Source organism: Bombina bombina, chromosome 4 (genome assembly GCF_027579735.1).
Source record: "Bombina bombina isolate aBomBom1 chromosome 4, aBomBom1.pri, whole genome shotgun sequence".
Classification (NCBI taxonomy): Eukaryota; Metazoa; Chordata; class Amphibia; order Anura; family Bombinatoridae; genus Bombina; species Bombina bombina.
In genome coordinates, this window is record NC_069502.1 from 1,164,775,371 (window position 1) to 1,164,791,028 (window position 15,658).

The 15,658-nt window shown below is 39.8% G+C and overlaps 1 protein-coding gene across 1 annotated transcript in view; it reads right to left on the reverse strand.

The window, feature by feature from the left end:
• CDC42BPA (CDC42 binding protein kinase alpha) overlaps positions 1–15,658 on the reverse strand; it is a 643,466-nt gene that overhangs the window by 235,428 nt on the left and 392,380 nt on the right. The window contains exons 7-8 of the mRNA XM_053712628.1: positions 13,775–13,975; positions 11,967–12,215 (exon numbers count right to left, since the gene is read on the reverse strand). Of these exons, the coding sequence (XP_053568603.1) occupies positions 11,967–12,215; positions 13,775–13,975 (450 nt within the window). The remainder of the gene's footprint in view (positions 1–11,966; positions 12,216–13,774; positions 13,976–15,658) is intronic.

The window sequence follows — 15,658 nt, forward strand, 5'->3', positions numbered from 1 at the left end:
ACTGCTACAGGGGTATTTTTGTTGTATATTTTAAACATAGGTATTGCACATCAAAGATCAAAGTTAAAGATGTGCTGTGTTAAGATAGAGTCTCTCTAATTGGTTCCGGGGCTGTGGATACAGCAAACAATGAGGCAGGGAACAAACCGGCTCACAGCACATACACTATGACCTCAACTGTGATGAACATACAGGGTCTTCTAAATATTTTAAACATTTAAATCTGGAAGTTTATGTACAGATATGGCAGAAAGTATTGGTATCCTTGCATAATAATTAAATAATGCACCATTTACCAAAAGTGCTGAAATTAAAATATCTTTTGTCAGTCACAGATTGTACAATTTCGCATACTGTATAGGGAAAATGATTGCTTATTCTATAAAGACATTCTTAAATGACCTGGACAATACTATTGATACCTTTTAGAAGTTACAATAAGGAATTGTTTTGTAGTGATACTTCAAGCAGACTATTCTCTTTTAATTAGTATCACAAGTGTCTTCAATCTTATAATCACTCATTCAACAAGTTTAAATGGAGAAAAGTACTCCCTCTGCTGTTGTGTTAATGTGTGTATCACACTGAACGTGGAAAATAAAAAATAAAACCAGAGAGTTCTCTGAGGAGGTTAGAAAGAAGGCAATAGCCAAACATGGTCAATGTAAAGACTACAAGACCATCTCTAAAGAGCTTGATGTTCCTGTGAGCACATGGGATTGTAGCCAACATCCCTGGACATGCCAGCAAGAGGAAAATTAACACAAGAATGATAAGAAAGCTAGTTTGATTGGTGGAGAAAGAACAAAAGACAACTTCAAAACATATCCAAGCCATTGCTGAAGCTTAAGGTACAACAATGCGCACCATCCGTCATTGTCTGAATGAAAATGGGCTCCATGGTAGAAGATCTAGGAAGAAACCACTTCTAAGAGAGAAGCACAAAAAAGACTGACTGGAGATTGCCAAAATGCATGTTGATAAGCCACAGTCGTTCTGGGACAATGTCTTCTGGACAGACGAAACAAAAGTAGAACTTTTGGCAAATCACAACAACTCCATGTTTACAGAAGGAAAAAACAAAATTGATGCTTACCTGATAAATGTATTTCTCTTGTGGTGTATCCAGTCCACGGATCATCCATTACTTGTGGGATATTCTCCTTCCCAACAGGAAGCTGCAAGAGGATCACCCACAGAAGAGCTGTCTATATAGCTCCTCCTCTAACTGCCACTACCAGTCATTCGACCGAAGACAAGCAAGAGAAAGGAGAAACCATAGGGTGCAGTGGTGACTGTAGTTTAAAAATAAAACACACCTGTGGGCCGTGGACTGGATACACCACAAGAGAAATAAATTTATCAGGTAAGCATAAATTTTGTTTTCTCTTGTAAGGTGTATCCAGTCCACGGATCATCCATTACTTGTGGGATACCAATACCAAAGCTATAGGACACGGATGAAGGGAGGGACAAGGCAGGTGCTTAAACGGAAGGCACCACTGCCTGCAAAACCTTTCTCCCAAAAATAGCCTCCAAAGAAGCAAAAGTATCAAATTTATAGAATTTTGAAAAAGTATGAAGCGAAGACCAAGTCGCCGCCTTACAAATCTGTTCAACAGAAGCCTCATTCTTAAAAGCCCATGTGGAAGCTACCGCTCTAGTAGCATGAGCTGTAATCCTTTCAGGAGGCTGCTGGCCAGCAGTCTCATAAGCTAAGCGTATTATACTCCTTAGCCAAAAAGAAAGAGAAGTTGCCGAAGCCTTTTGGCCTCTCCTCTGTCCAGAGTAGACAACAAACAATGCAGATGTTTGACGAAAATCTTTAGTAGCTTGTAAATAAAAGTTTAAAGCACAAACCACGTCAAGATTGTGTAAAAGACGTTCCTTCTTTGAAGAAGGATTAGAACACAGTGACGGAACAACAATCTCCTGATAGATATTATTATTAGATACCACCTTAGGTAGAAAACCAGGTTTGGTACGTAACACTACCTTATCGGAATGAAAAATGAGATAAGGAGAATCACATTGTAAAGCAGATAACTCCGAAACTCTTCGAGCCGAGGAGATAGCTACTAAAAACAAAACTTTCCAAGATAAGAGATTAATATCTATGGAATGCAAAGGTTCAAACGGAACCCCTTGAAGAACCTTAAGAACTAAATTTAAACTCCAAGGTGGAGCAACAGGTTTAAACACAGGCTTAATTCTGACTAAAGCCTGACAAAACACATGCACGTCTGGAACCTCAGCCAGACGTTTGTGCAAAAGAATAGACAGAGCAGAAATCTGTCCCTTTAAGGAACTTGCTGACAAACCCTTCTCCAATACATCTTGGAGAAAAGATAATATCCTAGGAATCCTGACCTTACTCCATGAGTAACCCTTGGATTCACACCAATGAAGATATTTACACCATATCTTATGATAGATTTTCCTGGTGACAGGCTTTCGCGCCTGTATTAAGGTATCAATGACCGACTCTGAGAAACCACGCTTTGAAAAAATCAAGCGTTCAATCTCCAAGCAGTCAGCCGCAAAGAAATTAGATTTGGATGGTTGAAAGGACCCTGAAGTAGAAGGTCCTGCCTCAGAGGCAGAGTCCATGGTGGAAAGGATGACATGTCCACCAGATCTGCATACCAAGTCCTGCGTGGCCACGCAGGTGCTATCAAAATCACTGATGCTCTCTCCTGCTTGACCTTGGGAGCAGAGGAAACGGTGGAAACACATAAGCCAGGTTGAAGGACCAAGGCGCTGCTAGAGCATCTATCAGCGCTGCCTTGGGATCCCTGGACCTGGATCCGTAACAAGGAAGCTTGGCGTTCTGGCAAGACGCCATGAGATCCAGTTCTGGTTTGCCCCAACGTTGAATCAACTGTGCAAACACCTCCGGATGGAGCTCCCACTCCCCCGGATGAAAAGTCTGTCGACTTAGATAATCCGCCTCCCAGTTCTCTACTCCTGGAATATGGATAGATGATAGGTGGCAAGAGTGAATCTCTGCCCAACGAATTATCTTTGAAACCTCCAACATCGCTAGGGAACTCCTTGTTCCCCCTTGATGGTTGATGTAAGCTACAGTCGTGATGTTGTCCGACTGAAATCTGATGAACCTCACTGCCGCTAGCTGAGGCCAAGCCTGAAGAGCATTGAATATAGCTCTTAGTTCCAGAATATTTATCGGAAGGAGAGCCTCCTCCTGAGTCCATGACCCCTGAGCCTTCAGAGAGTTCCAGATTGCAACCCAGCCCAGAAGGCTGGCATCTGTTGTTACTATTGTCCAATCTGGCCTGCGGAAGGTCATACCTTTGGACAGATGGACTCAAGATAGCCACCAGAGAAGAGAATCCCTGGTCTCTTGATCCAGATTTAGTAGAGGGGACAAATCTGTGTAATCCCCATTCCACTGACTGAGCATGCAGAGTTGCAGCGGTCTGAGATGTAGGCGGGCAAGCGGCACTATGTCCATTGCCGCTACCATTAAGCCGATTACTTCCATACACTGAGCCACCGAAGGGCAAGAAGTAGAATAAAGAACACAGCAGGAATTTAGAAGTTTTGACAACCTGTCCTCTGTCAGGTAAATCCTCATTTCTACAGAATCTATCAGAGTTCCCAGGAAGGAAACTCTTGTGAGAGGAGATAGAGAACTCTTCTTTTCGTTCACTTTCCACCCATGAGACCTCAGGAATGCCAGAACAATGTCCGTATGGGACTTGGCAATTTGGAAATTCGACGCCTGTATCAGAATGTCGTCTAAGTAAGGGGCTACTGCTATGCCCCGCGGCCTTAGGACCGCCAGAAGTGACCCCAGAACCTTTGTAAAGATTCTTGGTGCCGTAGCTAACCCAAAGGGAAGAGCCACAAACTGGTAATGCCTGTCTAGGAAGGCGAACCTGAGAAACCAATGATGATCTTTGTGTATCGGAATGTGAAGATAAGCATCCTTTAAGTCCACAGTAGTCATGTATTGACCCTCCTGGATCATAGATAGGATGGTTCGAATAGTCTCCATCTTGAAAGATGGGACCCTGAGAAATTTGTTTAGGATCTTGAGATCTAAGATTGGTCTGATGGTTCCCTCTTTCTTGGGAACCACAAATAGATTTGAATAGAATCCTTGCCCCTGTTCCTCCTTTGGAACTGGGTGGATCACTCCCATAACTAGGAGGTCTTGAACACAATGTAAGAATGCCTCTCTCTTTAGCTGGTCTGCAGATAATTGTGAAAGGTGAAATCTTCCTTTTGGGGAAGAAGCTTTGAAGTCCAGAAGATATCCCTGGGACACAATTTCCAACGCCCAGGGATCCTGGACGTCTCTTGCCCAAGCCTGGGCGAAGAGAGAAAGTCTGCCCCCTACTTGATCCGTTACTGGATCGGGGGCCAATCTTTCATGCTGTCTTAGAGGCAGCAGCAGGCTTCTTGGCCTGTTTACCTTTGTTCCAAGCTTGGTTAGGTCTCCAGACCGGCTTGGACTGGGCAAAATTTCCCTCTTGTTTTGTATTAGAGGAAGATGATGCCACGCTCGTCTTAAAGTTTCGAAAGGCACGAAAATTAGTTTGTTTGGCCCTTAATTTTTTAGACCTATCCTGAGGAAGGGCATGACCTGCCCCTTGAAGGGAATATTGAGAAGCTTAGACTTTGAAGTAACGTCAGCTGACCAGGATTTAAGCCATAGCGCCCTACGCGCCTCAATAGCAAAACCTGAGTTCTTAGCCGTTAGTTTAGTTAAATGAACAACGGCGTCAGAAACAAATGAATTGGCTAGCTTAAGCGCTTTAAGCTTGTCAAGTATATCATCCAATGGAGTTTCTACCTGTAAGGCCTCTTCCAGAGACTCAAACCAGAAGGCCGTAGCAGCAGTGACTGGGGCAATGCATGCAAGAGGCTGGAGAATAAAACCTTGTTGAATAAACATTTTCTTAAGGTAACCCTCTAACATTTTATCCATTGGATCTAGGAAAGCACAACTGTCCTCGACGGGGATAGTTGTATGCTTAGCTAGGGTAGAAACTGCTCCCTCCACCTTAGGAATCGTTTGCCATAAGTCCCATGTAGGGGCATCTATTGGAAACATTTTCTTAAAAATAGGAGGGGGAGAGAACGGTACACCTGGTCTATGCCATTCCTTAGTAATAATTTCTGAAAACCTTTTAGGTATTGGAAAAACATCAGTGTAAACAGGCACTGCATAGTATTTATCCAATCTACACAATTTCTCTGGCACTATAATGTTGTCACAGTCATCCAGAGTAGCTAAAACCTCCCTGAGCAACACGCGGAGGTGTTCAAGCTTAAATTTAAATGTTGACATATCAGAATCAGGTTGAAGCATCTTCCCTGAGTCAGAAAAATCACCCACAGAAAGAAGCTCTCCTGCCTCAGCTTCTGCATATTGTGAGGGGATATCAGACATAGCTACTAAAGCGTCAGAGTGCTCTGTATTTTTTCTAGCCCCAGAGCTGTCTCGCTTTCCTTGTAACCCTGGTAGTTTGGACAATACCGCTGTAAGGGTATGATCCATAACTGCCGCCATGTCTTGTAAAGTAAACGCCATGGGCGCGCTAGATGTACTTGGCGCCTCTTGAGCGGGAGTCAAAGGTTCTGACACGTGGGGCGAGTTAGTCGGCATAACTTCCCCCTTGTCAGTTCCCTCTGGTGATAAATCTTTTAAAGACAGAATATGATCTTTATAACTTAAAGTAAAATCAGTACATTTGGTACACATTCTAAGAGGGGGTTCCACAATGGCTTCTAAACATAATGAACAAGGAGTTTCCTCTATGTCAGACATGTTTAAACAGACTAGCAATGAGACCAGCAAGCTTGGAAAACACTTTGATAAATGTAAACAAGCAAAAAATAAAAACGGTACTGTGCCTTTAAGAGAAACAAATTTTGTCAGAAATTGAAAAACAGTGATAAAAATCAGTAAATCTTAGGAAATTTTTACAGTATGTATAATAGACTAACAGAGCATTGCACCTACTTGCAAATGGATGATTAACCCCTTAGTTTCAAAACCGGATCATAAAAACGATATAAACGTTTTTCAACAGTCACAACAAACTGCCACAGCTCTGCTGTGGCCCTACCTGCCCATATAACGACTTTGAAAGGCACAAAAACCCTTTAGAGAGGTCCTAAGTGTTCAGGGGACTCCTTCAGGGAAACTGGATGTCTCAAGCTGCAAAATCTAATGCACATTTAGGCGCGAAAATAGGCCCCTCCCAACCTGTATTCACAGTGAAAGGGCCTAACAAAACTATCCCTAGGCAAAATCTAGCCAGCCATGTGGAAAAAACTGGGCCCCAATAAAGTTTTATCACCAATATGTATAAAAAAACGTTTAAACACTTCCAGCAAACGTTTTATTTTTCAGTAATGTGAGAAAGTAATAAGAATATTACCTTTTACAGCAAGCATGATACTAGTCGTTATTAAATCACTGTAATCAGGCTTACCTTAAATAAATCCGGTATTAACAGCATTTTCTAGCATATTCATTTCTCTAGAAAAATTTAAACTGCACATACCTCATAGCAGGAGACCCTGCATGCCATTCCCCCAGCTGAAGTTACCTCTCTCTTCAGTTATGTGTGAGAACAGCAATGGATCTTAGTTACAATCTGCTAAGATCATCAAAGACCACAGGCAGACTCTTCTTCTACTTTCTGCCTGAGGCTAAAATAGTACAACTCCGGTACCATTTGAAAATAACAAACTTGGGGGGGGGGGGCATGTCCAAGCCATGGCCGGATTCAGACGCTAATATCAGTAGCTCCTACAGAATGCTAAACAATATAAGGACTTTCACACAACTATTCAGCCCTCTTTTAAAGATATTCTAACAACTCAACTGAGGGGATGATGTGGAGTCGAATGATAACACTTTCTTTATGATTTAACTACCTAAGATCCGCACCAGCCGAGAACGCAACTAAAGGCCTGATTCCTCTCGCTATCATCCCGCCTCCGGTGTTACAGCTGACCGGGTGAAACCATTTCGTCACAGATACATGATGGAGGTGCCCTACCCACACATACTTGATCTGCTAGAAGCATTGGGGAGCAAGTTAGAGGAGGATTTTATCGACTTGCGGTCCACCATTAGATCAGCTTGTGCTCAAGATGGCGCCCAACATCAGACAAGCCGCGGCATTTACACAGGAGAGCAGTTGCTTGTAAAACAATTGCCAGCGGCGAAGGGAGAGAGCTCTGACAGCGGCATAGAATGCCTTACGAAAGCTAGCACAGCCTGCAGCGGAGAGGAATATTATAACCAAAATGACCCGCACCGAAGCTAGGAGGAGGATCTGGGTAAACACCATACCGGAGGGGTGCAGATCACAGTACTGGATCTTTCCCAGCTCATACCCCCGTATAGCACAACATTCAGTCCATCTACTTCTGGGCCCGAGTGGAGAAGGCACGGCTGACTCCGCGGGCGGGCTCCAGACTCTACAGCATATGCAGTTAAGACCCATAAAGATTGGGGGTCCTTAGCTTTGATGACCAGTCTTCTCTTTTTGAGTAAATTGAGTGTCATTTATACAAGCATTGATTCCGTAGCTGGACCTTTACCTGCGCTTGACCTGTGTTTTACATCCACTGAAACAGACACTCACTGCTGCCTACAGATCCTGTTTAAATCTGGTGTGGGTTAAAGAAATTCTACCACTTCGTGTGAAGGACCTCTTCTCATATGCCTGAACTTGACTGGGTGTCAGATCTTTTCCGATATTTGACAATATGTGTTATAAGTTAACTGTTTTTTAGAATTTGTGTGCAAATGCCTTCCTTGAAACCTTAATGTTTTACATTTTGAATTAGGATTTAAACCCACATTATTAGGTTGATGATTACAGTTATTTTTTTTTTCTTTTTAGCTTAATGTCTAGTTTTCCCTACAGACCTAGCCTCTTCACATGTTTATGGTGTCACATTCTTTTGTGTTTATTCTCTACTCTAGTGATCTGTCTGACAGAGGCTGTGTTCGCCACTTCTGCTTTTCTGTGTCAATGGGGCAACATAACTTTTGACATAGATTATCTACCCGGTTCATAAGTATTATTCTATAAAACTGTGCTATCTTAGTGAGATCAGCTTACTATGCAGTCCTGCGACCATAGTGCAGAGAGGGCAGCTATTTATATATCATGAGACATGGTTGCAGCATTAGAGGAAAATGGAGTGTCTTAGATATCACCTATAATATTTCTATATTAGCTCCACTACTTTAGTTGTTAGCCTAAGGACTAAAAAGCCTTATCATACACTCCCCACTGTGTCAAATTATGAGCATTACCAAGCATTCTAAAGCTAGTGATAGCCACCCAACCTCTGACAAGTGAAACTTTTCTGTGTCGGTGGGAATACATAACCTCTGACTTTGTCTCTCCAGTTCATAAGTATTACTTCACGAAATTATGACATCTTAGTGAGATCAGCTATCTATAAAGTTCTGAGACTTTTATGTAGAGAGGGCTGCTATTTATATTATAAGGAATGGTTGCAACACGAGATGAATTTGGTGTACATTAGATATCATTCATGATATCTCTATTATAGCTCTTATATTTTAGGTGTCTGCTTAATGACTAAAAGGCTTTAAAAATCTTTAAGTTACACTCCCCACTACGTTAAATTATGAGCATTACCAAGAATTCTAAATCTAGTGATCACTACCTAACCCCCCTTATAACATAGTACTTTCTGCCCTCAATAGCCCCCCAGAGACCTAAGACCCTGGCCTAGATTAATAAGATGTATGTGCTACCTCCTTTTCTACAGTCTTACTAGGTATGCCCATTATATGTTATGCTAAGCAATGGGAGTGTATTTACTTTTCCTTTTCCAAGCTTTGCAGGTCTTGAGATGATTATGATGTGAGCAAATACTTTGATACACTCTCATTGATTTGAGTGATGTCCATATGATAGTTATTCTGTGCCCTATTCATAATGGCGGCAGTACCTATTGGATTTAAGTTTTAGTATTTTCGACCCAAAAGCCATCTAATATGTTGGACGCAATTAACCTCCTACTATCTTAGTTTTTTGTGGGTTATAATTGTCATATATGATAATATGTAAACTGTTATTTTAGTAGTACTGTGGTAATCAAGATTAGCATGTATTGTTAAAACACATCTTGGGAGATACCTTTGGAGCCCTGAATCCATACCCACAGCGTCATTTACCACTCATTACAACTAAGCCTTATTATTTTTTACTTTTATATTGCCTCAGTCGCATATTCAGATTATTATTGATTGTAATGACCACATTCTTTGAAAACCACAACACGCATATCCCATTCTGGAAATTTATACCTGAGAACCTTAATGATTGCAAACTGATATACCCTTCTCTATTGTAATGCTTCTCACCTGGGTAATATTTTGATATATTTTGGTGTTTCTTTAGCAGCAGATGTACGCTTTGTGTTTAGCATTAGTGGAGTGCTAGTTCAATACATTCCCCACCCTTTAGCTCATCCCATTCACGGTACCTCTAAAGCAATTGGACACGTCCCCCCCTCCCCCCCTTCCCATATCTTATTTTGAGCGGCTCTTGCCCGCTGCATCCCCCTTCCCATAATCCTACGCAATCAATCCCCCCTTGCCTCTTTATATCCCTTAAAGGAATATTTTAGTATATATATTTCTACAGCAAGGCGGGATCACTTTTCATTTTCATACTATGTAAAAACATAAAACTGAAGTCTCAATTCTGTTAGTCCAAATTCCTTGCTAATACTTTAAATGAATGGGCTTTATGTAACCCCCCCTGGTTACCTTTGCTACCTAGTCAGCCCCCTTGCCCCTCCATATTCCTAGTCAATTATAGCCCCCTCATTTATCACTCTTTAAACTTATTACTATATTTCTGGGCTGAAATGATTTGTATGGTTGTCTTGGCAATATCGCTGTATTAGCTCTGTATACTCTTTATTTATCATTGTTTTTGGATGAACCCCGAATGTTATTTGTTTGCGACTTCAATAAAAAATTTATTAAAAAAAAAAAAAAAAAAAAAGAAAATAACAAACTTTTGATTGAAGATAAACTAAATAAAAACACCACATCTCTAGCTACTTCCTTTCTTGTCGAGAGCTGCAAGAGAATGACTGGTAGTGGCAGTTAGAGGAGGAGCTATATAGACAGCTCTGCTGTGGGTGATCCTCTTGCAGCTTCCTGTTGGGAAGGAAAATATCCCACAAGTAATGGATGATCCATGGACTGGATACACCTTACAAGAGAAAATAAGCTTTTAAAGAAAAGAACACCATCCCTACCGTGAGACATAGAGGAAGCTCAGTGATGTTTTGGGGGTTGCTTTGCTGTCTCTGGCACTGGGTGCCTAGAATCTGTACAGAACACAATGAAATCAGAAGACTATCAAGGCATTCTGAAGAGAAACATTCTGCCCAGTGTTAGAAAGTTGTGTTTCAGTTGCAGGTCATGGGTTCTCCAGCAGGATAATGACCTGAAACACACCTCAAAAAGGCACCCAAGAATGAATGAGAAGAAAACATTGGACTGTTCCGAAGAGGCCGCAGCTGGGAAATGGCACCCATTACGCCTGAGAAAACTGGAGTAATTTGCTAAAGAAGAGTGGGCCAAAATCCCAGTTGAAAAGTGTAGAAATATTATTCAGAGCTTCAAACAGTCTTCAAATGCTGTGCTAAGAAATATTAGGTTAAGAGTACTAAAATGTTTGTTTGTGCCATTCACAAGTCAAGTTTCTATTCTATTATATTTAAAATAAAGAATGGTGGATACCAAATACTTTTGTCAGTTTCTACTTAGTACATAGAAAATTGTGCATTTTAATAAAAAAAAAGGGAAGGGTACCAATACTTTAGGTCACATCTGTATGATCTTTAAACCTCAGGACTGTGTTATGTCTGTAGACTGAAAGCTCTTCAGAGCTGGACCCTCTTCCTCCAGTACTAGATTTTTTCAGTCTATTATGTTCTCTATCTTATCACAAATACTTGTCATTGTATACCCCTATCTCTGTACCCAGTGCTACGGAATTTTAAAGAGCTATACAAATAAATAATAATAATAATATATTCACACACTTAAGTAGTTAAATCAAAAAATTACACTGTCAAACATTCTTAAAAATCTGGCAGTGAGATTGATCTTATGGGGTTGAGTATTCCTAGTTTGGTTTTGGAAACATATGTGGAAATATATTTTTTTTTTTTAGATCTGAAGATATAAAGCCACAAATTACATTAGATTATTGCGCAAGCATGCACAGTAAATAGGAGCCAATTTTGCATTAAAGGGCCATTATACTGATAAAATTACATGCTCTAATTTGTTAGATCATGTTATTTTATCACTAGCAATGCTACAAATCTGTGTGTTTAACCCCCACAAAGGGGTTAAACACATAGTGAAAGTACTGCTAGGGACTGTTGGTTTTGAGCAGAAACTAATGCTGATTCAGTCCCTAGGAGTGGGATTTATAGAGAGCCTATGGTATTTTTTTAATATCAATACAAAAATCTTACTATAAAAAGTGTTATGCATGATATAAACATAAACAAACATCTAGGGGAGATCATTTGTGTTAGGAGCTCATGTGTTAATGTATTTCACTGGTGTCAAAGATAGACCAAATGCTTTTTACCTATGATATCTAATTATGAAATTGAAAACTGCTACAGGATAGCTTAGAAAACAGAGCATGTAAATCATGTAACTAATGGTGTGATTCAAAGGTTCAAATAAATCTCAAGTTGGTTAATATTTTATAAACAATCACGTATGTAAACTCCTACTTTAATGTCATTAATCTACAAAAAGATTCACTTGTCAGGCAGCTTGGATGTTCATTTCCATACCATAAGATAGGGCAAACTTACAATTCCAGATTTGATTATTGTAATAGTAACTGATGAATCGAACTTGAAAAGGTATGAAAAAAAATAAAACTTACACAGTTTTTTAAACAGTCGTCATCTACATCGAAGTTGGATGTGTCAGTCGGGCTGCTGACCTCTGGGATATAAGGTGCTTCACAGTTACGTATGTTATCCCAGTCAATGCCAGCAAAGAATGGGTGATTCTTAAAGTCTTCTATCCCGTTCTGACCAAGACGATGTTCCCGGCTGCAGATAAGCCTTTTGACAAGATCTTTTGCATTTTCTGAGACATCTGCTAATTGTGTAGGAAACTGGAATCTCTCCTTTAAAAGATAAAAGACCCAACACAGATTTGTAAGTAAAAAAAAAAAAGATATTGAAATCAATTATCAAGTACTCTGTCTTAGCTATTCCCATCTTAGAATACAAAAGATTTAGATCAGGGACTCAAGCCAACTTACACAGAGGAAGACAGATCTTAAAAGTTATCTGAAGTCATCATTAGAACATAGGAAGTAAATTGAATGAAAATGGTGTATAACAGTGTGCCCCAGTCATTTACAAGAAGAACAATTTACAAGTTAACAAAGCTTCACTTTTGGAAGGAACTCAGGGAATATGAATTACACTTTTTTCTTCAGGGGAAATTGAAAAGTAAGCAGTGTCAGACATATACCACACATAGCCTCAAAAGAGACTGAAGTGAGGACAATTGGAGCCTGTAAGGAAGGACAAAGATAGTCTACAGCCAGCAGAAAACATAGTATTATGCTATAGCCTAGCACTGAGATGTTACACCTCCTTGGTTTGCCAATATGATAGGCTTCAGCTAATTTCTTGTCTAAACATGTCTAAAGACCAGCCAAGGACTATCAGCCTGACCTGGATTAATTATCTTCAGATTTTGTGTAATGTGACACCAGCTGTACACATGACTCTCTTATTACTGAAATATATTGTGTGATTTACTCATCAGCAGAAGGCTTCTTGCTGTTTCACATCAGAACTGACACTGTCTATCAGAGCTTTCACAAAGGTATTTTATAGCCAACCCTAAAAACCTATTCAAAGATAAACTGCCTGGTCTCATACGTAATGTGCTGACTAGAAGCTTCACCTCCATTATATTTCAAAGGCATTGTATCACTGCCTAGTCGAAGTTGTAGGCATTTTTCCTTACCACTGTGTCCACAGCAGGAGAAGATCCAACATGGTACCTGCTTATAATATTTCATTTTTCAGTGTTTTAAAGTTTGTAAAAGTGTAAGAAGTGAATAAACATGACAAATATAAAAAGTCAAGATTAACATATTGGCGTTCATCACAATCCTTTAGAATTGTTTATCTACAAAAATCACAGTTAAAGGGACACTGTACCCAAAAATTTAATTTCGTGATTCAGATTGAGCATGAAATTTCAATCAAATTTCGAATTTACTCCTATTATCAAATTATCTTCATTCTCTTGGTATCATTATTTGAAATGCAAGAATGTAAGTTTAGATGCCGGCCCATTTTTGTTGAACAACCTGGGTTGTCCTTGCTGATTGGTGGATAAATTCATCCACCAATAAAAAAGTGCTGTCCAGAGTACTGAAACCAAAACAAAGCTTAGATGCCTTCTTTTTAAAAAAAATGATGGCAAGAGAACGAAGAAAAATTGATAATAGGAGTAAATTAGAAAGTTGATTAAAATTGCATGCTCTTTCAGAATTACAAATGAACAAATTTGGGTTCAGTGTCCCTTTAACTTAAGTCAGTTTTATAGAGAAATCTTTAAATAAAATGTTTGAAAGGACTGTGGTCAACTGATTGCTTGTATTCCATGCTAATACTGTAAACAAAGTCACAAAAAAAAGAAAAGATAAAAAGGAATACTCACTTTGTGGTTCATTATCTTCCCATATGTTTCCACTAAAGACTCTGCATAGAAAGGTGTTTCTCCATACAGCATCTCATACATACAGACCCCAAGAGACCACCAGTCACACTCAGGCCCATATTTCCCTTTTCCATCTTCCATAGCTTGAAGAATTTCAGGAGATATATAGTCTGGAGTCCCAACAGCCACAGACGACTGGACCTGCAGAGAGAGACCATCATGACATACAGCTTCTGTTACCCAGAAGGAATATTAAGACAGAGCAAAACAATGGCACATAGCTAAGTCTATGGATGCACAACTGATCCCTCAATACTGGACAGTCCCAAGCCAAGACAACATCTGGGGACATGTTTAGGAGGGTGAGTAGCTTTGGGTACTGCTTCTACAGCTTCTACAATACAATGTACCCCCAAGTGCACTGAAGAAAGCTCACTTCTTCCTTCTTTATAAAAAAATATGTGGCTGCCAAATGTGTTTAACAGGTACAGAGCATATGTTACTGACTGGCCCTAGCATGTTAGAGAACAAGTAATGGTTTTCTTTAATATTGTTTTAATGATTAAAACAGCAGGGTAACCCAACCCTACATCAGTCAACAAACCCTACATCAGTACGCCAACCGTACATCAGTCAACAAACCCTACATCAGTAAACAAACACTACATCAGTCAATAAACCCTACATCAGTATGCCAACCCTACATCAGTATGCCAACCCTACAACAGTCAACAAACCCTACCTCAGTATGATAACCCTACATCAGTCAACAAACCCTACCTCAGTAAACAAACCCTACATCAGTATGCCAACCCTACATCAGTATGCCAACCCTACAACAGTCAACAAACCCTACCTCAGTATGATAAGCCTACATCAGTCAACAAACCCTACATCAGTCAACAAACCCTACATCAGTAAACAAACCCTACATCAGTCAACAAACCCTACATCAGTAAACAAACCCTACATCAGTATGCCAACCCTACATCAGTTAGTTCATTGGTTTTCTAGACATTTGGGAGGTACTATATATTAAAGAGACAAGAAAACCATAATGTTTCAGAAATGATTCAGATACAGCATACAAGTCTAAACAACTTTCCAATTTGCTTCTATTGTCTAATTTGCTTTGTTATCTTGGTATCTTTATTACAAATCATATCTACGTAGGCTCAGGAACTGCTGATTAGTGGCTGGTCAACTATATCTGCTGTCATTGGCTCACCCAACGTGTTCAGCTAGCTCCCAGTAGTGAATTGCTACTCCTTCAACAAAGAGTATTAAGAGAATGAAGCACATTTTATAATAAAAGTAAATTGGAATTAAAACTGTATCCTCTGTCTGAATAATGAAAGAAAAATGTGGGGTTTCATGTCCCTTTAATTAAAAAAAGAAGCATCAAAAGGACACAAAGGCGGGGGATAAAAAAACAGGAAGAAATCAATAAGACTATAGTAATCATAAAGACAGAGAAATGAGAGTTAGAGAAAAACTGAAAGTAACAGGATTAACACATTTGACTGATGAGACAGGAATATAGAAAGGACAGTGAGGACAAAGTGACAAAACAACTTATGTCAAAGACAATAGAAACGTGACACTGTGTGGTGGAGACGCGTTTAGGAACATAAAGATAAAGGAATTAAATGAGTAGATCAGGAATGAAAGATGAGAACGTGACTAACCAAGACAGGGTTAACCCGAAACAAAAACAGATTTTTAAAGAAACGGTAAACAACATAAATTACAACATTTTCTGCAGCCAACAAATGACCATTGTTTTTCAGTGCTCATCTTACAATCACTGCTAGAGCCAATTAAGAACAGATATGTGGAAGGGTTAGGTTTGTCTGCAATCTGCAGTATGCACTTCCAATATTT